At 41.3% G+C, this 26,088-nt stretch overlaps 1 protein-coding gene and 1 long non-coding RNA gene across 5 annotated transcripts in view; one reads left to right on the top strand and one right to left on the bottom strand.

Annotated features, from left to right (window-relative positions):
* LOC123455339 overlaps positions 1–19,099 on the bottom strand; it is a 28,646-nt gene extending 9,547 nt beyond the window's left edge. The window contains exons 1-2 of the long non-coding RNA XR_006633849.1: positions 18,793–19,099; positions 2,434–2,614 (exon numbers count right to left, since the gene is read on the bottom strand). This is a non-coding gene — a long non-coding RNA (uncharacterized LOC123455339). The remainder of the gene's footprint in view (positions 1–2,433; positions 2,615–18,792) is intronic.
* Positions 19,100–19,224: 125 nt separating this feature from the next.
* The window catches only part of Snx13 (sorting nexin 13), a 140,811-nt gene continuing 133,947 nt past the window's right edge, over positions 19,225–26,088 (top strand). For all 4 annotated transcript variants that reach the window (XM_004652838.3, XM_045135750.1, XM_004652837.3 and 1 more), the window contains exon 1: positions 19,225–19,431. In XM_004652838.3, the coding sequence (XP_004652895.1) occupies positions 19,420–19,431 (12 nt within the window). In that variant the 5' untranslated portion in view covers positions 19,225–19,419. The remainder of the gene's footprint in view (positions 19,432–26,088) is intronic.

The raw sequence follows: 26,088 nt of genomic DNA, 5'->3' as shown, positions 1-26,088 counted from the left end.
GAAAAGATGATGATATCAAAATAAAAGAGAGACTAATTGAGAGACAGAGGGGATATGATGGAGAGTAGATTTGTGAAGGGGAAAGTGAAAGAGGGGAGGGAATTATCATGGTTTATTGCCTATCATTATGGAAGTTGTTGATAAAAATAGTTAAAAAGAATCTCAACTGGTAACTTAATGGCTTGTATGGTTTTGAGAACTAACAAAGAATTTCAGCTAATACTACAAGCTTAAGTACAGAATACTTCTTCATAAAGTGGCCCAGTTAACTTCCTAGCTTTATCCCATAAGGGCCTATCACTGGGCATATTTTGCTGTATTCCATATGTAAGCCTTAAACATTGGTTGTTCACGTCAGCCTGCATCAGATATTTATAGTGTCCCCTCTTGGATCTGAGGAGACACTTTTTATTTTATAAAGAAACTTAAATATACAACATTTTAATTTTCAAACAAAATATTATTTTATTGTGAACATTATGTTTTGAAAGAGAATCAAATAATTCTTTTCAGTGCAAGAGGTACAGTGAACCAAAACCCTTACAAAGGCTGGCATAATATTGCTTCAGTCAGGTGACAGGGACCTGCGAAACCTCATGTGTCATGCTTATCCAAGCAATAAATTACTTTTTTTAGACAAAACTCACCCTCTGAAATTGCTTTAGCTTTTCCCGAAGTAAAAGTAGTGAATGCATAGTTTGGGGAACACTTTCTTTTGCTTTTCATCAAGTTCAATTATTTTCTGCTTCAAGGCTAACATTGTAAGAGAACAAGATAGGTTTCTTGTATTTTACTGTTTCCTCATTCATATTGAGTCAGCTTTTAATTTGTTCCCAAAAAAGACTCTTCCTACTTTATAATCTGCCCTCTAAACATATAAATGTTTTTTGAAAAGAAAAAGGTTTTTTGATGATAATCTTTAAAAATCTGAGAAGCCGTTATTGAGGAAATCTGGGTGGGTGGGGAGGGAGGACCTCACCGTACAACACAGGCTAGTCCACACTCTCCAGTCTTCTTCCCCTCCTGAGCGCTGGGGTTGTAGGTGTGTGTGAGTGTGCTGACTTCAAACTGGATTTCAATGTCTAATATCACTTCCTTAAAAGTTAGTTCTTTTTTGTATGTTCATGTGTATTGTGCATGCATGTATGTGTGATCACATGTGTGTGGGTGCACATGTGTGGAGCTGCAGATACATGTGTGTGTGTGAATTTCTGTGGAGGCCAGAGGTTAATTTTGAGTATGTTTTTCAATGGCTTCTCACTTTATTTACTGAGGCCGGGTTTCTTACTTGAACCCAGAGCTCACTGGTTTGTCAGGTCTGACTAGTCAGCTTGCTTTGAGAAGGAGTTTCTATCTCTGCCTCCCAGGCTCTGGGATTATAAATGAGTGGCCATTTCTGCCTGACATTTACCTGGAGGCTGGGAGCCCAAAGTCAGGTCCTCATATTTCTCACACTTGTGCTGCGAGCATTTTATCTACACAGTAATCCTCATTGGCCTGAATTTTATTTTATTTATTCATTAGTTTTCCAATAGGTAGGGTGTTGCTTGAACCCAGGCTGAATTCACTATGTATGTAGTCTCAGGGTGGCCTCAAACTCATGGCGAGCATCCTACCTCTGCCTCCTGAGTGCTGGGATTAAAGGTGTGTGCCTCCGTGCCTGGCATCTGAATTTTATTTCTAAAGACACATCCAAGTCACTTTTGAAAATTTTGATAGAATACAGGTCCTGATTTGTTAGGTGTTCATCATCCTTAAAATTTCCCAAGTCAAGTGAATTTAGCAAGTGTCTCCTATTTTCGTCTCTTTTGAGAAATATGCTAACATGATCACACATATACAAATAGCCTAGTACGTGAAGAGAGCAACAAGGAAGAAACAGAATGAAACAGAAGTGCCTCTGGGGTTTGAGACTCTCAGGGAAGCCTGAAATCTAGGTTAAAAACATCAGCAAAGCCAGGTTCAGCTCCATGCTCAGGTGAATGCAGCCACCGCTGGGCTGTTGCAGTTGACACTGAGCCAATTCTGGACAGAAAGCTATTCTTTAGTTTATTTTTATTCACATGAACCTTAGTTTGCTTTTGTAGGCATCTAGTTCTTTTGTGAACCTAAGGCCTTGAAACCTAGTCACAGATGAAAACTGTGCTTAAACACAATCACACAAGTTTTCCATACAATTTCAGGTTTGTTTTTTTTTTTTTAGTTAGACTCTAATGTTGCAAACAAGAGAGAACAAAGCATGTTCTCCTAAGGCAAAGCTGAGTATATGGCTCTTCTGGCTGAGTGAACTAAGTCCATGACAGCAGGAAGGCCTACAGGAAGCACCGTGCACTCGGGACACCCTGTCTGCTGCCTCTTTCCACTGCCCTCTGATTGGCATACTAATCTTGTTTCCTTCTGCCAAGGTGCCTGCTCACATGGTCGAGAACATACCTGCCAGCTGACCCACTTTAGCAGGCCCAGGACAAAAACAGCTTTCCTGGGAATCCATGTGCAGGTCCAGAGAAGGAGTATTCCTTCTTAGGGCTGCCGTCCACTGGTGGCTGTTCTTCATGTCAATCAAGTCTGAGTTTCACTACCCACGGCAAGGAGGTGATGGAGTTAGTGTCTGTAACTAGAAAGAATATGGAACACTGTTTTCTTTTTTAACTTTTATTAGCAGCCTCCATACATATACACAATATACCCTGATTATAATAGCTCTCTCTACCCTCCTTTGACTTCCTTCTTGTATTCTTCCCCCCTGCACTGAACCCTTTCTTCTTTCCAATTGGTCTCTCTTCTATTTTTTTTTGTTTATTTTTATTTATTTATTTGAGAGTGACACACAGAGAAAGAAGCAGATAGAGAGAGAGTGGGTGTGCCAGGGCCTCCAGCCACTGCAAATGAACTCCAGACACATGTGCTCCTTGGCTAATGTGGGTCCTGGAGAATTGAGCCCTGAACCGGGGTCCTTAGGCTTCAAAGGCAGGTGCTTAAATGCTAAGCCATCTCTCCAGCCCTCTCTTATATTTTTAAAAAACATTTTGTTTATTAGAGAGAGAGAGAGAGAAAGAAAGAAGAGAGAGAATGGGTGTGCCAGGGCCTCTAGCCACTGCAAATGAACTCCACATACATGCACCACTTTGTACATCTGGCTTACGTGGGTCCTGGGGAATGGAACCTGGCTCCTTTGGCTTTGCAGGCAAGTGCCTTAATGGCCAGGCCATCTCTGCAGCCCCCTCTTCTATTTTGGTGTGATTTCTCGCCCTCATATCATGCATGTCTTGTGTAGGCAGCACTGTAAGGTCATGAATGCAATAGCCACTTTGGATCTAGAAGAAAGCATTACAAAGCTTGTCTCCCTAGCCATTGGCTTACATTCTTCCCGCCACCTCTTCTGCAAAGGTCTCAGAGCCTTGGAAAGGATGGAACACTTTAAACACTCTAACCAACATCCCTGGGTTCCTTTATCAGGACTTTAACACCAGGGAAATATTGACAAAAGATCAGAACTACTTCAAGTCACAACAAACCAAATGTGGCAGTGGAGGAGCGGGGACTTGGTGGCAACTAATGGGTAAACTGAGGCTGTGAGAGAGCACCAGGGTGTTTTGTCAGTGCTGTCCTGGTAAATTGATTCCCTGGGGGTATGCACAAAAAGTAGGCATATATACATCTACGTATTAAGTACAAAATATATTTTATTGATATAAAAAGCACACAATTAAAATAATGTTCACCGTTTCATGATTTCCACATAGCCAGTTAATAATTTTCCAGTTCTTTTGCTGACATCTGCAGAACTTCTCTATCCTTCTTAAACTACCGTAAAATTTGACAAGGATGAATGTTACTTAATGTTTTCTTCATTACCCCATAAGATGTCAAGACTTTACTCATTTGTCAATAGCATGAGCAATTCGTTTTTGCTGAATTGGAAAATAGTTTTTGAACACTTAAAGGGTAGTCCCACTTTTGGTGTTATTCATGGTGTCAAAGCCACCGAGGGCATCTTTTCAACTTGCTAAGCACATTCTTCATCACTTTCTTAGCTCAGGAAAGGCAACAAGTCAGCAGTTCAAGCCTTAGTCTGTGGTGTTTGCTGATCAACCACAGTTGATTCATCTCACCCCAGACTATCACTGAAGAGAGTGGGAAGAGACTCACACCTCATGCCCCACCATAAGAGCTTCACAGTACAGTAGTTGGCAAAGACTTCAGATATTACTGTGGTAGTTTGAATAGATGGCCCCCAACATATTCAGTTCTTTATTGTTTAGAGTTTGCATTCTGCAGCCACCTGGCTGGAGGCAATGTCACTGGGTGGGACTTTAGGTGTGGTGGTGGTTTTTAGATTTCAATCTAAAGATATGCAAAGTGTGCCTAGCTGGAGTTCCTGAAGTGTGCTGTGTGGCTTTTGGCTTTTGGCTTGTGCTTTTCTCTCTGTCTGCTTGGTCCTTTGAAGGCAGGCCAGCTTCTTCTGCCATTTATGGAACTTCCCCTGGATCTGTAAGCTTCAATAAATATCCCTTCCTCCATAACTGTGCCTGGTCTGGAAGTTTATCACAGCAAACCTGAATCTGACTGCTACAATTACCAAGTAGTAAAAGAGCTAGAAAGTGAAGAATTTTTAGTATTAGAGACCTTTATGTAGCATATAAGTTTATATACTTATTTTCTGAGATAGCATCCAGTAGTCTATCAGGTTGTCCTCCAAGTTCCTATATAGCCAAAGATAACCTTGAACTCTTGACCCTCCTGCTTCTACCTCCTGACTGCTGTGATTACAGCTACGTGGCACCCCCCATACACAATTTATATTCCTTAATTTTTTTTTTTTTTTTCATGGTAGGGTCTTACTCTAGCCCAAGCTGACCTGGAACTCATTATGTAGTCTCAAGGTGGCCTCAAACTCAAGGTAGCCCTCCTACCTGTGCCTCCCAAGTGCTGGGATTAAGGCGTGTGCTACCATGCCTGGCTTTTGTGTGTATTGTGTGTGTGTGTGGGGGTTCCTTGTATTTTCCCTTTTTTAAAAAAAAATGTGTTTTATGTTTAGCAGTGTTTTTTAGTTTATTTACTTCATTTATTTGAGGCGAGAGAGAGAAAGAGGCAGATAGAGAGTGCACCAGGGCCTTCAGTCCTGCAAACAAACCAGACGCATGCATAACCTTGGGCATCTGGCTTAAGTGTGTCCTGGGGAATCGAACCTGGTTCCATTGGCTTTGCAGGCAAATGCCTTCACTGCTAAGCCATCTCCCCTACCCTATTTTTTAATTTTTAAATTATTATTTATTTATTTATTTTCAAGGAGAGAGAGATGGTAAGCCAGGGCCTCTTGCCACAAATGCATGTGCCTTTGTGAAGCTGGCTTTAAGTGGGTACTAGAGACTTGAACCCAGGCTGTGGCTTATATAAATCACTGCTATGATTTATCTGAGAAAATAAAGTCAGTCACTATATTTAGGTGGATATCTAGTGACAAATATACTCAAGTTGGAATGGCTTTACATTTTTGGTGAAATTACAGGCTTTTTGATTTGTCACCATTTTGGGTTTTCCAAATCCAATTCCTCTTTTTTATTTTATTTTAGAGAGAGCAAGAGCAAGAGCAAGAGCAAGAGAGAGAGAATTGGTGTGCCAGGGCCTCAGCCACTGAAATCAAACTCCACATGGTTGTGCTACCTAGTGGGCATGTGTAACCTTGTGCTTGCCTCACCTTGGTGCATCTGGCTTATGTGGGATATGAAGAGTTGAACATGGGCCCTTAGGCATCACAGGCAAGTGCCATAACTGCTAAGCCATCTCTCCAGCCCCATTTTCTCTTTTATGAATGCAAATTATTAAGAGGTCATCATATCACATTTATAAAATGTTCTGTTTCCATACCTCATAGTTAAACTAAAAACAGGAAGCAAGAACAGACTCTCGAGAAGCCTTTCTTGCTTCACCATTGGTGTGTGACTAAAATATGACTTCCATTTCATTTTGTGAACTCTATCAGAATCTTTTTCATGCTCTAATAATCTTCTAAAAAACTGTACTATACAAAGTGTGACCTGGGACAGTAGGAATACACTGCTTAGCTGAGATCTACTACCACCTTTTAGTCAATGTGCTTTTTTGCTGAAAAAGAACACAGAAAGTAACAGTGAGAATCACTTTACTTAGTAGTGAAAGGAGAAGTATCTTTTTGGTGGCTTTTCTGCAAGCCAGCTCTCACATGCTTTAGGCGACAAGGAAACAAATGAAGGACACTATCTGAGGAAAAAGTTAACTTGGAAACTGGATACCCAGTGGTACTCAGTGTGGTGGTTAGTCTCAGTTGTCAATTTAACAGGATTTAGAATCACCACATAAAACAAATCTCTGGGCATACCAGCGAAGGAGTTTCTGTATTAGGTTAACTGAAGAGGGAAGACCTATCCTAACGTGGGCAGTGTGATTCTCCGGGCTGGGCTTCTAGACACTATAACAAGGAGAGAGTTAGTGCCCTCACAGCACTCATCCCCCTCTGCCTCCTGACTGCAGAAGCACTGGGACCAGCCACCTCAAGCTCCTGCTGCCATGCCTTTCCTACGGTGACAGACTATGGCCTCATACTGTGAGTCAAAATGAACTCTTCCTTCTTCTGTAAGTTGCTTTTGACACAGCGATGAGACAAGTAACTCATACACATAGTAATTATTTTATCTTTGGAATCATATTGAGTACCGGCCTGTTTAAAAATTCTACAGACATGTACCATCATGCTCAATTTTTTATTTTTATTTCCTTCTTTGAGGTAGGGATTCATCCTAGTTCAGGCTGACCTGGGATTTACTATGTAGTCTCAGGGTGGTCTTGAACTCACGGTGATCCCACTTCAGCCTCAGTGCTGGCATTAAGGGCATGGGCCCCTACATCTGGCCCTATTCTTAAGAGTGAAAATACAAACCAAACCAAACAAGCCAACAAACAAACCAAAAAAAAAAAGACAAAATGAGAATTATGAGACTTTAAAATTTTATTTTTCTTTAATTTTTATTTATTTATTTGAGAGAGAAAGAGAGAGAGAAATAGGCAGAAAGGCACACACACACACACACACACACACACACACACACACACAATCAGTGTGCTAGGACCTACAGCCTCTGCAAACAAACTCCAAATGCATGTACCTTCTTGTGCATCTGGCTTACGTGGGTCCTGGGGAATCGAACCTGGGTCCTCTGGCTTTGAAGGCATGCACCTTAACCGCTAAGCCATCTCTCCAGCCTGGAGATTTTTTTTTTCCAACCAGTAAACTTTCATACAAGCATGAGGACCTGAGTTCAATCTCAAGTATGCAGGTAAATACTGGGTATGGCAGCAAGCACCTGCAATCTCAGCAATGGGGACATGGAGACAGGAGGGTCCCTGGGATCTACTGGCCAGCTATACTAGCTGATCCAGTGTGTTCCAGGTTTAGAGAGAGACTCTATCTTAAAAAACCAGGGAGTGGGCTGGAGAGATGGCTTAGCAGTTAAGCGCTTTCCTGTGAAGCCTAAGGACCCCAGTTCAAGGCTCAGTTCCCCAGGACCCACGTTAGCCAGATGCACAAGGGGGTGCACGCGTCTGGAGTTCATTTGCAGTGGCTGGAGGCCCTGGTGTGCCCATTCTCTCTCTGCCTCTTTCCCTCTCTGTCACTCTCAAGTAAATAAATAAAAATTAAAAAACAAAAAACAAAAAAAAAAAAACCCAGGGAGTTAGTGAGGAAGATACTCAGTGTTGACCTCTGGTTCACATGCATGGACACTCACGAGTACACACACACACATATACACACATACACACCCATATACGCAAGGGGAAAATCATGTAGGATGATGTGTAAAACATTTCTAGAAAGTGAGAAGGAAATGGGATATTATAGTTAAGGAGAAACAATTGTAGTTTCATTCATAATACTGAACATAAACGTGCATTGTACTTTGTTCCTTCCGATAGTGACAAATCACATGATCATCTTTCTGCTCAAGTGGGGCTGACAGGTAGCCTGAGCTCCTAGTTGTGAGGAGGTTTGGAGTTGGCAAATGATAGACGTATCAATGTCATAACCAGGTAAGGGGAGGAGTATGCAATTTGCCCAGAAAAGTAGAAAAATGCAGGTTCCTAAGGGAGGAAAGTGAGAGAACAGAATTGCCACAACTTAAGTTTGGCACATCATTTGGAAGGGATGATAACCTGAAAGAAACAAAGTGGTTATGCTTAGATCACAGTATGATGCCAGGATGAAGCAGAGATTCATGGATACTACAGATATACACAGATCGTACTCATGGTAATGACAACGGGCTGGATGTATACTGTCATATTAATCCATGAGAAAAGTTCAAGCAAGCTCCTTTAACCACTGAGCCATCTCCCCAGGCCCCCTGAGAAAAATTCAACACATGAAAGATGCTATTTACAACCATGAAAGGGAAAGTTTGTTAGAGTAGAACTGTATTGTTAGGTTTCTGCAACTTAGCAAAAGAAATTAGATACTACTCTACTAGGCTCAAAGTCTTATTTCACCTTGCATGAAGGGAAAGAAAAGTGGTTGAAATGGAAAAACAAGAAGTCTCTAGATAGGTGGTAGTTTATTTCATCTTTATGAAATACATAAAATAAAAAGCATGAAATAGTTGGGGAAAGAAAGCAGGTTTTATTAAGCATTCAAATGGTATACTAACTCCTTGATCTCAAATTGAGTTTATGGAAACAGAGTAGAAAAAAAAGTATATTTTGATTGGAAAATTCTAGATTCAAATTGACTTGCCATCTATTATTGGAAAACTCATTCAAATAAACTTTGTCTTAATTTCTTCATTTGAAAAATGAAGACAGCAATCCTATGGCATGAAGTTTAAAGGTAACAAGGTGCACATCTGGCAGAGCAGGTGTTTAGTAGACATTAGTTCTCTTGTTCATCTAGGTGAAATGGTCAGCGTGGGAGACTCCCTCCAAGAGCGATAAGGAGCACCTGAAAAACACCCACAGGGCAAAGTCTGCCTGCCCAAGTCTACAGAACTATTCCTTGATATGGACCCCAGTTAATTGCATTCCCTTCCTTAGTTCTCATTTTGGCCACATCCTTGGTAGATAGCTATTCGAATTCTCTGGAAAGGCTCTGATGGTTCCAAAGCTGCCAGCTTCTGGTCTCAACTTGTTTCTTTTCTTTTTCTCTTCTCTTCTCTTCCTTTTCCCTTTTCCCCTCCTTCTCTTTCTTCCTCCCTTTCTCTTATAGGCAAGCACCTTAACCTTTGAACCATTTCTCCAGCCCCCCTTTCTTCTTTCATTCATTCATTCATTCTTTTTTTTTTTGTTTTTGGAGGCAAGCTCAACAGACTGGCATTTTAAAAATGTGTGTGTGTGTGTGTGTGTGTGTGTGTGTGTGTGTGTGTGAGAGAGAGAGAGAGAGAGAGAGAGAGAGAGAGAGAGAGAGAGAGAGAGAGGGGGAGAGAGATTGAGAGAGAGAGGGAGAGACAGAGACAGAAACAGAGAGGAGGAGAGAGAGAATGAGAGCGAATTGGCTTACCAGGGCCTCCAGCCTCTATAACTGAAGTGCAGACACTTATGCCACCTTGTGCACATGTGCGACCTTGAAGGCTTTTTCACCTTGTGTGTCTGACTTTATGTGGGTCCTGGAGAGTTGAGCATGGGTTCTTAGCCTTCTCAAGCAAGTGCCTTAACTATTAAGCCATTTCTCCAGCCCTATTTCTGGCTTTTTAAAGGCAAAGTATCAGTTTCTAGTTCAGGCTAACCTAGAATTCACTCTTTAGGCTGACCTTAAACTCACAGTGATCCTCCAACCTCAGCCTCACAAGTGCTGGAAATAAAGGCATGGGCCACCAGATCCGGTCTAAACTTGTTTCTTATTGACATATATTCCTCAAGATGCTTCATCTTGACTTTCTTATTTATTTATTTATGAGAGAGAGAGAGGGAGGGAGAGAGAGGGAGAGGTAGGAAAGAAAGGGCACACCAGGGCTTCCAGCCACTGCAAATGAACTTCAGATGCATGTGCTATGTGCATCTGGCTTATGTGGGTCCTGGGGAATTGAACCTGGGTCCTTTGGCTTTGTAGGTAAGTACCTTATCTTCTCTCCAGCCCTTCATCTTGAGTCTCTATTGTCTCAATTTATGCTATCCAAAAGCACTTGGGAAGATGAAGAGTAGGACCGCTATGCTCCACTGCTCAGAGACGGCAGGGAACCTTACCAAGAGAGGCTGAAGACGCCGTTGCCTTCAGTGCAGGAGAAGAGTGAACAGGTAAGCACACAGCACCGACATGCCACAATGTGCAGAGAGATTATGAACTACTACCTCTTTTCCAGAAACGTAGATTAACAACTTCCTTCTATTGAAATTAAAAAAAAAATAACCTTGGAAGACAGAAACTTAAATATATTTTAACAATGTGGTATTTTCAGGCTGATCACAACTTCTAGTATAAAGTTTAATAAAATACCCAGAGGCATGAATGCAGCTTCAGATAAAGTAAACACCCTGTTTAAGAAGTCTTTCACAGGGCTAGGGAGATGGCTTAGTGGTTAAGGTGTTTGCCTGCAAAACCTAATGACTCAGGTTTGAGTACCTAGTACCATATAAAGCCAGATGCACCAAGGGGCACATGCATCTGCAGTTTGTTTACAGTGGCTAGAGGCCCTGGCTTGCCTATTCTCTCTCTTTGCATGCAAATAAACAAATAAAATATTTTTTAAAAAGAAGTTTTTTACAGAGGAAGATGTCACATTTAAGACAATAGTTAACCAAATTTAATTTAAAGGCAACAGAATGACATTTAAAGAGAATTTTATAATTCCTATTTTAAGCTTAGGATAGTCTTTTTTTTTTTTTCTTTTCTTTCTCATTTCTTTCTTCCCTCCCTTTCATTCTTGAAAGAGGTCTCACTATGAAACCATGTGGCCCAGACTGGCCTCAAATTCAGTGATTGTACTGCCTCAGCCTCTCTAACGCTGGTATTAGAAATATGTACCACCATGTTTCTCTCCTTTCTTCTTCCTCTTCCTCCTTTTTTCTTTTCTTTTCTTCTTTCTTTTTTTCTTTCTCCCTTCCTCCCTCCCTTCCTTCCTCCCTCCCTCCCTCCCTCCCTCCCTCCCTCCCTCCCTCCCTCTCTCCTTCCCTCTTTCTTTCTCTCTCTCTCTCTTTCTCTTTCTCTCTCTCTTTCTCTCTTTCTCTCTTTCTCTCTTTCTCTCTTTCTCTCTTTCTCTCTTTCTCTCTTTCTCTCTTTCTCTCTTTCTCTCTTTCTTTCTTTCTTTCTTTCTTTCTTTCTTTCTTTCTTTCTTTCTTTCTTTCTTTCTTTCTTTCTTTCTTTCTTTGAGATAGGGTCTCCTATATAGCCCAGACTGACCTCAAACTGTGTAGCTCATATTGACTGCTAACTCATCTAACTTCAGCCTCCCAGTGCTGAGTCTACAGTCTTGAGCCACCCCGCCCAGCCAGATGGTCATAAGCACAGTTTATATTAAAGTAATATTTAGCAATATGTATATTTATCCCTTATGTTTTTTGCCCTAGAGAAAAGAATCATACTGCAATAATAAAGATGAACAAGATGGCTTATATTTTCTTTGATCATGGGATTTGAAAGCCAGTTCTTATTGATTTATTTATTTGAAGCTAAATTATATCAGGTGAAAATGTGCAAAACATAAATAATCTTCTTTGAACCTCCTTACCAGTAGACAGTAGACATGGGTGATAATAAATGTTGCTAATATGAATTTCATATTCTCATGATCTTTACATTTGAATAGTCAGCACATTTTAAGGTTAAGGGAAAAAAAAAGTGTAAACAAATGAGCAAATTCCATGATTCTATTAGAGGATTCTCTGGTCACTAGTCAATCATGCACCTCTACCCAGAAAGCAGACCACTCCCTTAAAGAAACAACAACAACAACAAAAATGTATCTCTTCATTCATCCTTCTGCCTCTGCTGCCAATCAAAGTAAACAGGTCCCATTCAGAGTGGAACATTTGCTTTCTGTTAGCAACAGAAAGAACTTCCCCAGCAACAGGAAAACCCGAAAAGGACATCTATTTTTAAAAGTAAAATGTGAAGCCCTCAGCATTATGTTGATTTAGTGAACAAGACAGATTGTAAATCTTATCCATCTGAATTAGGTGAATGTCCTATAGATTTCTAGAACAAATAGCCTGCTTTTACATGTCTTTTATTCAATTGTTTGTTTTGTTCTTCTGTTTCATAGTGTTTTTGTGACATTTTAAATTTCTCTGTTCATGGATATTTACACATATGGCCACTGTAAAGCAGGAGGTGTCTCATCTTCAGTGAAAAGGTGGTAATGCAAGTTCATTACCATAGGCACAACAGTTCTCAGCAGGAAGGTTTTTATAAAAGGTGAATATGCTTGTTGAAGAAAAGTGATGGGAAATGAGCTGCAACTTACTTGTTATCATTAGGAATCACAGTTTCAAACCATAATGAAACCTTAAGCAGCATTTATTTTGAGCCACAGGACATTGTTCATGGATTAAGATAACCGCCCACTGTATTAATATGTACATAATAGGGCTAATCTCACTGTATGTTTCAATTTCTTGCCTTTATAGTAAGGGAAACTGAAGCTCAACAAACAGTGAATTTTCACTTCAAAGATTTGGTTCTATTAATATCCAGGGCAGGGCCACCTTGCAAATATCATCAGCCTTCTTTTCACTTCACAGCCAGTGGGATGGAAACGGAGATGCAGTAGTGCCTCTGTACATTTACTGCAAATAGCTTCAGTTTTAATCTCTTCATTGTAAACAAAACAATCACATATGAAAGGGTGAAGGCATGCCAAGCAAACTGTGCCAACCAGCACACTGCTCTTTAAAAATGGTAATTCTTTGAATGAACTTTTCTAAAACCTTAATTGTTACGATGGTAAGTCACCCTTTCTCTAGGAAAATGAAACTAGCTGAGATAAGTCTTCTATGAGGTCTGGCCTAGCAGGACCGATTCCTATTCTCATTTCTGCCTTTGAGGACAAAAACAGGAGTGTCAAAGGCGACTCCAACTTATGATTTATGTAAAATTAGTAAAAAAGATGCGTGAACACTTTTAGTTTTCAAATTAGCTTATAATGGACTAGGGAGATGGTCAGTCAGTAAAATGTTTGTCTTGATAGCATGATGACCTGAGTTAGATCCTCAGAACCCATGCGCTTTTTTTAAACCAAAACCAAACAAACAAACACCCCCCCCCCAAAAACAAAAGCCCGAGACATGGCAGCACACACTGTAATTAAAACTCAAGTGTTAGGGAGGCAGAGACAGACAGATCCCTGGGGCTTGCTGACCACCCAGTCTAGTCTATTTGGTGAGCTCCAGGCCAGTGAGACTACAGTGCTGCAGGACTAACACCTGAGGCTGTGCTCTGGCCTTCCCATGCATACACAGATATGCACATGTGCACCTGCACGCACACGAACATGCACACACATGCATGCATACACATAAGTAAAATTAACTGAATATTTTTTAATATAAATACATGTCTAACAATTATACAACTCTACATAATGTTTGCATGTGCTTATATATACATAAATATCATGAATATATATATATATACATGTATATGTAAATGTGTATACATATATTTATTCAAATATTGGCAATACTATTGTCTGTGTAATCTTGGACCAAAAAAAAAAAAAATTGAACACTCTAGCTTTAGTAATAATGGTTCATGTCTTCATATATTATACTGATGCATTGCAGACTGACACAAAATATAAGCTTAATAAGAGGTAGGTAATTAGGTAGTATGAAAAATTGCTATGTGCTACTTGGGCAGCAAGGTCACTGAGAAATCTTACTGGAGTTGAACTGAAAACCTCCTCCATGTAGATCAGCTGACAGGAAGCTGGAAAAACCTATGCTGCATGCAGCTTAATTAGAGAAAGAGAGAAGTCATCAGTGGAGATAAACAATAAAGGACACTGCAAGCCTTAAGTTTTGCCAGCTAGCCCAAATAGGTGCAATAGTGGCATGTCTGTTATGGGGGAAACCAACTGCTGTCTAACTGGACTGGAGGCCCCCTCTACAATAGGGAATACATCATGCTGATACCAAAAATGAATGACGGGGAAGTCATGAGCCCTAGGGATAGAATGCCTGCTTGTGTCTGGCTAAATGCATATATTATGTTCACCAAACTGACTGGTAGGTACTTTTCTGAATGTTTATACCTATATATTAATGCTATTCTCACTTTCGGTTAGAGAAGCTTCTGTTTTCAGATGGTGGTGACCTCTGGAGATGCTTCAAAAGGCACTGTGGTGGTTTGATTCAGGTTGTCCCCCATAAACTTAGATGTTCTGAATGCTAGGTTCCCAACTGATGGAGATTTGGGGATTAATGGAGGGAGTGTATTGTTGGGGGTGGGCTTATGGGTTTTATAGCCAGTTTCCCCATGCCAGTGTTTGGCACACTCTCCTGTTGCTATTGTCCACCTTATGTTGGCCAGGGGGTGATGTCCAACCTCTGCTCATGCCATCGTTTTCCCCTGCCATCGTGGAGCTTCCCCTTGAGCCCGTGAGCCAAAACAAACCTCTTTTTCCCAGAAGCTGCTCTTGGTTGGGTGATTTCTACCAGCAATATGAACCAGACTGCAACAGGCACCATAGTGCTGAGAAGAAGTGACAGAGGAGTGCTCAGCACCGAACCATCTCTACCATGCCTTCCAAGGCTCAGAGTCCATTGTGGAAAAGATGGCAGAAAGCATGTAAGAGCCTAAGGAAGGGTAGACCCCTTAAAATGCACTCTTCCAGACACATAATGGCTTGGATATCCATGACCTCACAGTGCCTGGCACTACCTACACAAGACCAGTATAATATGAGGAAAAGATGATGACATCAACATAAAAGAAAGATTGATGGAGAGGGGAAGGGGACATGATGGAGAGTGTAGTGGTGAAGGAGAAAGTAGGGGGATTGAATTATCATGGTTTATTGTTTATAATTATGGGAGTTGTCAATAATAAAATAATTTAAAAAAGAACTGTATATGTGCACTACATATATTCAATAAAATTATCACTTGTGGGCAGGTGGATGGCTCAGTAGGTAAAGAGCATTTGCCATACAAACTTGAGGGACCTGTGCATACATGGCCACACCCAGCTTTTTATATACATGCCTGTAAACCTCAGTACTAAGGTGGGTAATTTGTAGGAAAATGGATGGATATGGAAAAAACTGTATTACGTGAAGTGACTCAAACTTAGGAAGACCAAAACTACATATTCTTGGTGTTCTGAAGGTCTCAGTTTATAATATCTATAAGTATGTACATATATGGAGCAAATGTGAATTAAACCTATAAAAATCCCTAATCCCTGGACTACATAGTGAAATCCAGGTCAGCCTGAACTAGAGTGAGACCCTACCTTGCACCCCCCCCCAAAACAAAACACAAAGTGGGTAGTGATAGAGTAAGATACCTGACATTGACCTCTGGCCTTCAGATGTATGCACACACATGTGAACATGCATTCTCTATGCATATACCACAACCCCCCCCCAAAGGAATCAGAGCCAACTTGTGACAACATGAGTATGCAGAAATTATTTGTTTCAAAACCAAATATAGGCAACCTAGATGTTTTTGGTCTTTGTTTAGAGGCCTGGCTGGAAGTAGCTCATGCTTAACTTTCGCCTCTGATTCTTCTTGTTACCCTTTCCTGTGTTGATCAGGCTGATCCAACACTGCTGCTGAGATCAAACCTTTTGCAGTTAGAGCCACAGGCACATCCTTATCGTACTTTTTAAGATAGCTTGTTTTGTTTTAAATTTCTTATTGATAGCCAAAGAACCCAGCACTGTCCTGTTCCATGTTTCCTCTCAAATGACTGATATGAATAGGATGTTTTTATGATCATATGGAATGAACTTGAACCCATTCCAAATTGGGTGCTTTTTAAAGTTTAAAAATTGTTTACTTTTTAAAGTTAGTTGCTTCTGTAAGCATTAACAGTAACTCAATTTCTGTAACTTTCTTAAACATACTTTGTTGCTTTCCTTGATAGCAAATTGGATTGTTGCACACTCAAGAATTCAGCAGAGGGCTGCAGAGATGGCTTACTCTTAAAGGCATCTGCCTACAAAGCCTAAGGATCCAGGTTTCATTCCTTGGTACCCATGAAAAGCCAGATGCACACAGTGGCACATGATTATAGAGTTCATTCGCAGTGGTTAGAGGCCCTGGCTTGCCCATTTTCTCTCTCTCTCTCTTTGCTTACAAATAAGCAAATAAAAATAAAAAAAAAAAAAATCCAGAAGAAAGCTAGCCCTGGCTGGTGCAGGTTTGGCATCTCTACTACTTGGGAAGCTGAGTCAGGAAGACAGAAAGCTTAAGGCTGGCTCTGGACAATTTAGCAAGAACGTGTCTCAAAACCAAAAATAAAAAGGGAGCTGGGGATACACTTCATTGGTACAATGCTTGCCTAGCATGCACTAAGGCCTTAAGTACAATCAGTATGAGGTTGAATGAATGAACGAATGAATGAATGGATGAATAATTAAATAAATAAAATGGCACAGCTAACAATTCTACATTCTCTATCCTAACCAGAGGCGGTAGAAGTGATTCCCCTATAACTGCAAAATAAGAACAGAAAATATTCTACTTTTTCTTTTTTTTCTGAGGTAGTATCTCACTCTAGCTCAGGGTGACCTGGAATTCACTATGTAGTCTCAGGCTGGCCTTAAACTCATGGCCATCCTCCTACCTCTGCCTCCTGAGTGCTGGGATTAAAGGTGTAAGCCACTATGCCTGCTCCCAACATGCAACTTTTAAGTAATTTAATTTCCAACACTAATGACTGTGCCTTTTGTTTTAATTAGTATCCTTTCATGCAGTCTTTTTTTGTTGTTGTTGTTTTGAGGCAGTGTCTTACTCTAGCCCAGGCTGACCTGGAATTCACTATGGAGTCTCAGGGTGGCCTCGAACTCACAGTGATCCTCCTACTTCTGCCTCCCGAGTGCTGGGATTAAAGGCGAGCGCCACCACGGCCGGCTTTCATGAAGTCTTTTAAGCAACAATTTACCCACTTACTTAAGAGACACTTATTGGACATCCACTTTATGCCTGATACACTTGTCTACTTTAGGCACAGAGGCAACATCAAGGAACTAAACAGAAAGATCACTGTTTTCAAGGAGCTTACATTCTACTAGCAGAAATAAAATAAGTCAAAAAACCCAGTAACTGTGTTGGACAGTATGACTACTATGAAAAAACTGAAGCAAAGAAGGAAGCACGCTAAGGAAGAGGCAATGCTTTAAACAGGACGGAGAAGAAGGCATCTTTGGTGACATTTGGTGTAGACATTCTTCCAGGTAACCTTACAGTGTTAAGGTCCCAGGGCAAGATGCTCTGTTGTTACAGACACAGAGTAGGCCTGTGTAGTTGAAACAACTCCTCAGCAGAAATAAGGTTAGAGAGGTGGGGAGGGGATGGAGTGGGGCGGCGGGGGCAGAGGGACTTGGGAGGCCATAGGAATCTTTAGGTCTCAGAAAGGACTGGCTGAGAAAACTGAGAGTCTGTTGGAAGGGCTAGAAACCTTGATTGGCTCTTAGGTTTGCAAATTTCTGAATGTTAAAAACATGTCCATATCATGTCAGGTTTATTCAGACCTTGTTATACCTGTACTTAATTTATCACCTGCAAAATGAATGAAAATGCCTTGGAAAAAGGAGGATGCAACCAATAAAACCAAATACCGAGATCAGACACCTAAATTCCAGCTTTAATTCACTAGGTGGTATCTTAAACATTGATGAGCCTCCTTCTCTGTTTTCTTATTTACAGGTTGGAACAGTATCTCTTTCGGGTTCCTTTTCTCTCTAGTATCTCTTGGTTTCCCTTGGGACCAGCCCAGGTTGTATTTTCCAATCTTATTTCCTATTTATAGATTAACCTGTCAATACCAGAAAATTTTATTGTACTGCCACAGGTTAGAATTCTGTTGGTCCAGCAATGGGGAAATTCGGTGTAAGATGCAGAAAGACTACATGACTGCTTAACTAAGCCAATTTGTTTTGCCTTGTAGGGGCACAATGGAATAGGCATAGAATGAAGTTTTGTGATGCTTTATACTTGCTGTTTTGAAAATTTAAGACTGCAACCAAAAATTACATTCTGCACAATTGAGTGCTCTCACCATTACTGAGTGAACAGAAAAAATTCCAGTGCAGGCGATGGAGGTGCACTGGTCTTGGTTTTCCAAAACCCTTGTCTAACTTTGGTAAGAAGGAAGTGATTTACTTTCTGAAAACTCACTTTTCAATTTCCTTGGAATTTATTTTCTTATGTAGGATACATTCTCACAATATGCTGGGGTAAGCTACTTCGTTCCAATGCAGGAAGAAGGGAGTGCTTATTTTGCAGACTGTAACCTATGTAGTGGTGACAGAAAGAGGACAGTCTTTAGGGTTCTATGCACAGCATTTTAGAGTCCAGTCCTATTTAATTCAGGAGGACATGCAAAGACACCAGGTGAAGTCTGCTCGCTCTGACACGCACACATTGCATGAAGATAGATATTAAAAAAGAAAAACAAAACGGCGTGGCAACTTCAGCTGCTTTATTTTAAGGGTCTCTTGCAGAAGAAAAACTTAAAGCCTTCAAGGTAACAGCAGGTTCTGGTCAATCAGCATCCGTCCCACCTCTTGCCAGGAACAGGGTAAAGCTGATAAGCCCAGGATCACATCTACAACCTGTCGCGCACCCTAGTCAAAACAAAACAAAACAAAACACAAAACTCACTGAGCATTAGTGGCGATACAGGAAAGCTCCTGTCAAGGCTTCCCACCACAGTGGGGAAAGGCAGCCCAGGGCTCTTCGGAGGCCGCCGGGGCCGGGGCCAGGGAGATGCGAGCTGGACGTGGGTCTGCAGAAACCCTGCCTCGGTGTTCCCCAGACGCGCGACATCAGTCCAGGCCTCAGATTGTCCCCCGACCCCGGCCCAGGTACGGGCACGACTCTCCACGGCCCGAGGTTCCAAGTTGTTCCGGGACGTCCCACCGCAGTGCCCAGGTCACCCGCGGCCCGGGCAGGGCTGCAGAACGCCGGCGGTCGCCGCTACCTCCAGCAGCGCACCCTCCCCCGCTGCGCGCGCCGGCGCTATGGAGACGGTCACGTGACGCGCGCGCCGGCCAATGAGAACGCACGTCGCGGGGGAGACGCGGACGTCGCTCTTCCAAGATGGCGGCGCGTCCGTCGCGAGCAACCGGGCCGGGGGGAAGCCTGCGAAGCCGAGTAAAGCCTCCGCCCGGGAAAGGATTGAAGGAGCAGTTGCCGCCTTTGGCGGCGTCCCGGGCAGTTTTCGCTGCTGCTACGGCTGTTGCCATGCGGCGAGGCTAGGGAGGAACCTTACTTCCCCGGGGTGTAATAATGTTAACGGAGGTAAGCGGCGACGGCGGCCAGCGTTGACCTGTGAAAGGGGAAGGAAGGGGCCGGCGCCTTGCCCGGGCGTCCGAGGACGGCGCTGGTCAAGTGGGCCCTGCCCTCGGCTGCGGGGGCCCGGGGTCGGAGGACCGGTGAGGCTCCGACAAGTGCCCCCTCCTCCCCCCGGACTACGAGCGGTGCTGACTCAACAGAGTTCCGCCGCCGGCCGCCCTGCCTCGCCGTTCGCAGTTGCCACTTGCCATAACCCTGGCACCGGGCTCCCTCGGTGCCGCTGACCCCACGGCGCGCCGCCCCTGCCCGAGGCCGCTGGGCCCCTGACGCTCCCCCCCCCCCACCTTCCCGGGGGTCTGCTCGAGGTTTTCCCTTCTCGTGTGCCCCCAGGCTTCCAGGGCCCTTCACCTCGAGCTCGGGATGCAGCATCCTGGGTTGCTGGGGTCGACCCCAGAGACTTGGTTTGTCACCTCCTACTTTAACTCTTTTATTTATTTTTTCTCCCCCACCCAGCGAACACCTTGTTCCGCCAGCTACCCTAGGACAACTCGGTTGTTTGGTCCGCACCCCGTCCGCCCACATACACTGTCATCTTTCACTTAACTTGTGGTGATCACAAAGTTCAGTTTAGCATCCACCTTACTGATTTCCGCCCCCCCCCCCCACCTTGCTGCTTCTGTCTGTGGAACAGTTTTCTCCTTGGATCTGAAATAGAAGTAGGGCAACAATGACAGACCAATCGGTTCCCCTCCTCCTCCTTTTTTTTTTTTTTTGTTTGTTTTGTTTTTTTTTTCCCCCTGTCTACTTGTCGGTTGCAAAACACTTTTTGAAGAAGTTGAGTTTATATTAGCAGTACTATAAGGGGAAGAACTAACTTGATGCAAGTAGTTAATGACGGGAGTTAAAGTAGCTGTCTGTAATGGGCTCTGCAGGTGTGGACATCACTGCATATAAAATACTGAAGCTTGTGGGTTTAATTAAAAATATATATTTTCTTAGAAGCTGCTCACTGTAAGTCCTGTGAGGATCCTGGTGTTGGCACTGGTTTGAGCTTATGTGAGGATAGGAAGCAGTACTAGTGGGCAGCGGGAAGCTGTCCTATGTGGGCTGAAAAGGAAACAGTATTTGTGGATGAGACTGGCTGCTATGTGAAAAGTGATGGGCACACTTGACTTTTCACACCTTTACAACTTGATTAACAGAGACACTAAGTACTTTTGGTGTTTGCACTTAACCTATGCACGCAGTATGGCATGTGATGTGTCTAGTGGGTACTATAGGTTGAGTGTTAACTTTTCCCGTAAATGATATTTTGCTGAGAAGTTAGTACTAAGTTCTCAGTAATATCTAATACATAATATGAAATCATGATTTGGTAAAACTTGCTGTAAACTTTTAAGGGATTTTAGTGTTTTCACATGAAAATGACATTGATTTGGGAGAGCTGAAAATTCTAAACTATTATATTTTCATATAATTGTGTGTATCCGCAATACATTTTAAACAGAAAGTCAATAGTGGTAGTAAGCTGTGCCTTGGTGTTATGTGTACCTCATAGGCTTGTAAGTGACAGAGCCAGGGTTCCAACATTGTCAGTTGCCACGGAGCTGTAATATTAACCAATACTTTGGGTTGCTTCTTCAACGGAAAATCAGTTTACATTGATCTCATGTATGGTTTTCAGTAGTAGCTGAAGCCCAGAGACTGGTCCAAGATCAAAAAATATTACTGGCATAGTAGCAAGAAACTGCACTCTTACCTTCTGACTCTCAGTTCAAAATATGATTTCTTGGGCTGGAGAGATGGTTTAGCGGCATTTGCCTGCAAAGCCAAACTATCCTGGTTTGACTCTCCAGGACCCACATAAGCCAGATACTCAAGGGGACGCTTGCATCTTGAGTTTGTTTGCAGTGGATGGAGGCCCTGGTTTGCCAGTTCTCTCTCCGTCTCTCAAATAAATAAATAAATAAATAAAATAAAATATGATGTCTTTGTTTATCTTTGAGTAGTTTTAACCTTTTCTTTTTTTTTTTTTTTTTTTTTTTTTGGTTTTTCGAGGTAGGGTCTCATTCTGGCCCACGCTGACCTGGGATTCTCTATGTGGTCTCAGGGTGGCTTTGAACTCACAGTGATCCTCCTACCTCTGCCTCCCGAGTGCTGGGATTAAAGGTGTGCACCACCACACCCGGCTCATTTTCAGCTTTTTTGATAGCTCTTTAAACGTATTACTTCATTGCCCAAGTATTGTACACAGTTGAACTGAAAAGAATTCTTTACCTTAGACTTGCATAACTTTAGCTTTTCTTCTTTTTATAAAGCCTCCTAACATAGTCCCACTTTAAAATATTTTAGCTATAAATTAATTAGATATTGGTAAGTGAAATATTAGTATTGTGAAACTTTTCCTCTTCCTCTTTCTTTTCACTGTTTGTCTTTGCTTAGACTAACATATTTTAGAGGATGTGATTTAATTCATTTTTGATCTCAAACTATACAGTGATGAACTTCACCTGTGATTGTCCTGTTCTGCTAGTTATACTCAGCAGACTATTTCTGTGATCTGAAAATGATGAGTTGTACTACTTATTTTATGTTCTGCCGTTGTGGTAGGTGATACTGTCTGCATTAGCTGTATGAGAAAGTAGGTTGAGAAGGTGAAAATAGCTTGATTACAATCATTGGGCTGGAGAGATGGTGTAGTGATTAAGGCACTTGCCTGGGAAGCTTAAGTACCAAGGTTTGATTTCCTCAATACCCACGTAAGAGAGATGCATAAAGTGGTGCATGCGTGTGTAGTTCCTTTGCAGTGCCTGGAAGCCCTGGTGCGCCCATTCTATCTGCCTTCTCCCCTGCTCCGTCAAGTAAATAAAATATGTTTTAAAAAAATTAATAAAAGGTTATAACAAGTGATGATAGTGGGGGAAGCCAAGAGTCACATTTTGTTTCTTATTATGACCTTGGTCTCTCTTTCACTCTTTCTCTTTCTCCTCTTCTGCCTCTATATATGTGTGTGTTTCTCAGTTTCTTTCCTCTCCTTCCCCTTTCTTTACTTCCTCCCTCCCTTTCTGCTTTTTTCATTCAAATTTGTACCTGTATATTGTATTTGTATGTTGTCACCACACTATTTTTTTGTTTTTGTTTTTAGAGGTAAGGTTTCACTCTTGTCCAGGCTAACCTGAAATTCACTGTGCAGTCTCAGGCTGGCCTTGAACTCATGGTAAGACACTTTCCTCTGCCTCCCAAATGCTGGGATTAAAGGCTTGCGCCACCACGCCTGGCTCTTTTTTTTCTTTTTTTTTTAAGTCCAAGGTGGGGATACATAGATTCATGACCAGAATAGCAGTGATAAGCCTCCATGAGAAACTTGGTTTCATGTTTGTCAAAATATATCTTTAACTGAAGCTTCAGAAATGAAAAGACATGTGAGTTATTCATTAAGGGCTATTCTAAGTAAGGGAAAAGGAAAGGTTCCTTAATTAAGCAAACTAATATGTTCATTGAACTTTGAAACCTGTGAATGATATTAAATTAGTGTTAATTGAAAGTATAGACCAAGTTATCTAGTCCTCATTTCTCATTCTTTGGCTTCAACTGTTTTTAATTTTGTTGATACAGTTGAATTAGTTGGTAGATTTGCTAGTCATGTATTTGTGTGGTTATTTTGTTTTGTTTTCCATTGAAGGTAATGAATCTATTTTTAATGTCCAATTAAATTTTATTCCTTCTGTTTTTTTTTGGGGGGGGGCTGTTTTAAGGTAGGGTCTCACTCTAGCCGAGGCTGACCTGGAATTCACTATTGAGTCTCAGGGTGGCCTCAAACTCATGGCAATCCTCCTACTTCTGTCTCCCGAGTGCTGGGATTAAAGATGTGAGCCACCACACCCGGCTGCTTTTGTTTTTATCAGGACTTTTAATGTTTCTCCTATATTATTTTATTATTATTTTTGTTTTTTCAAGGTAGGGTCTCACTTGAGCTCAGGCTGACCTGGAATTCACTGTGTAGTCTCAGGGTAGTCTTGAACTCAAAGCAGTCCTCCTACTTCTGCCTCCTTGAGTTCTGGGATTAAAGGTGTGTGCCACCATGCCCAGCTGTCCTATATTATTTGGTGAAAATTGTCTTGATGTATTTGAAAGTTTTTTTTAATACTCTCTCATTTATTAATAGTAAATTTTATATATCAAAATTAGGACTTTTTTAAAAACTAAAAATTCATTTCAATTTGGTTTAATTTTTACAGCATTAGAATGTTGTGAAATATCACTGAATTTTTGTTAATATGCTTTAAAGTTTCCTTGATATTTCAGAAGCTGTTAGGAATATGATTCTGAGCATATTTTATTACAGAGTAAGAAAATATGCTGAATTGATTCTGGTAGTGTGCCATGTTCTGGAGGTTGTTTTGCGTAAAAACCAATCATCAGCTTTTTGACATTTGTCTTGTGCATTTACAAATACTGAATAGGCAGAGTGGCACAGGTGTAACTCTAGCACTTGGAGAGTTGGGTCTGGAAGATCCGGAGCTCAAGGCCAGCCTCTCCTAAAATAGGGAATTTAAGGCCTACCTGGGCCACAAAAGCCAAAAGTTATTAGTTGTTTAGGTTTGTAAATGTGGGTCATTAAGTGGATGGTAAAAATAGTTAAATTTGTGTTGAATTACTTCACACAGCTTTATTGATTTTGATCTGTGTATACTGAGTCTTGATTTTGAGGTTAACAGATATGATGCAGATGGGAAAAGGCCTAATTGGTAGAACTTTTAGAAGTCCTAATTGTTTACTAATTGTTGAAGGATGAGAAGGCTTTGTGGTCCAGATAAATTCAGAGGATATTTACCTAAAGAAAATTAAATAGGTGCCTCCTTTGTAGGACTTTGTATTCCTTCTCATGGTTGATTTAGTTTTTAAAAAGTGATGTAGTTTGCCGCTTCTTGAACCTATTTAACCATGGAGCCTTACAGGCCTTCTTGTGTTTTATTTGGGGAAATTCCAAGTTGGACATCAAGGAAGGGTCTCTGAGCTTCTAGGGGAATTGATCCTGAGTCCTTAGACTTCACAGGCAAACGCCTTAACTTCTAAGCCATTTCTCTAGCCCGAAAAACAATTTTTTAGATTTCCATTGAATACCTTTCCTTGGGAGCTCCAAATAAGGAAGACTTCCACCACATTAAACTTTGAGGCAAAACTTTACTTACTTACTTTTTAATTTATCCCAAGGCCTTTTGCATGTTAGTTTAGTGTTCTCCCTGTCTACTATGCCCCCAAAGTTTGATGACCAGTTTTCCACAGAAACTGATAAATAATTGTTTCTTAAGTACATTGCCATAGTTATGAAGAAATACTGCAACATTAATTCCTACAAATGTTTAAACTTTATTTTTATTTTTTGGTTTTTCAAGGTAGGGTCGCAGCCTAGCTCAGGCTGACCTGGAATTCACTATGTAGTCTCAGGGTGGCCTCGAACTCACAGTGATCCTCCTACCTCTGCCTCCCAAGGGCTGAGATTAAAGGCATGTGCCACCATGCCCGGCTGTATAAATTTTACTTTATTTGAAGAAATATGGGTTAAGTTTGGGAGTGGGAGTAAGAAATAAGTTTAAAGATTTAAAGCCTTAGGCATCATAGGATTACTGCTTTTTATCTCAGTGTAAGCACTACTTACATGCATATACACTTGCAGATTATAAACAATGCTGTAGTTTTTTTTTTTTTTGATTTTAGAGATAGGGTCTCCCTCTAGCCTAGGCTGACCAGAAAGTTATTATGTAATCTCAGGGTGGCCTTGAATTCACGGGAATCCTCCTACCTCTGACTCCTGAGTGCTGGGAAAAAAGGTGTGCACCACCACTCCTGGTTGTATGTTTTAATTTAATACTTGTTAGATGTAGTGCTCATTCTCACTTAGGATCTCTGTCATTTTTGGTTTTACAGTGTTAAAATAGTATGAAAGGATGTTTGAAAAAAATTGTTTTAGGTAGAGTCAACAAAGTGGCAAGAAAAAGGAAGGGAATGAGTTTCTTGGAAAGGAAGAACATAGGCTCTCTTCTGAGACTTTCCAGTGTGAGACACTAACTAGCCACTTGATAGCAAAGCTATGTGACTTTACAGATTTCTTTCCTGAGCAAGGTTCTCAGTTGATGGCCTTTTAAATTGTGCTTTAAAATTCAGTGATGTCATAGGTCTTCAAGTATCTTCAGTTGACAGTAATCTAGAATTAACTTTCTATTTCTGAGTCAAGTTTAATTTTGATATTATGCCATCTTAAGTATTAAGGAGAGGGAAGTTTGAAGTAGGACATATGGACAGTGTTTAAACTGCTGTAACATTCATAAAGTGGTTGAAATTGAGCAAATGAATAGGTTGGAATAATGATGATGCATGCTGCATTAGTAGTGAGCAGCACATGAAGTAACCTATACATTAAGCATTGTGAAGGATGAGGCCCAACTTATTTATGTTTTTATGATGGGATGCTGTGGTAGTTCTTTGAACTTTGTAAGCGTTGGCTTCATGTGAGTCACACTGGGATAATAACACCCTGGTAAATTCCTAAAGGGGAAAAATACATACTTGTTTAGGATAATATTTATAAGGCTTTAGTTGTATGTTGAAGTGGAGATTGATTTTTTTCAAATTTTATTTGCAAGGAGAGAAAGGGTGAGAGAG

The sequence above is a fragment of the Jaculus jaculus genome, chromosome 16 (assembly GCF_020740685.1).
Source record: "Jaculus jaculus isolate mJacJac1 chromosome 16, mJacJac1.mat.Y.cur, whole genome shotgun sequence".
Taxonomy (NCBI): Eukaryota; Metazoa; Chordata; class Mammalia; order Rodentia; family Dipodidae; genus Jaculus; species Jaculus jaculus.
The sequence above is the reverse complement of the archived record's forward strand: the minus strand, read 5'-3'. Positions and strand labels throughout refer to the sequence as shown.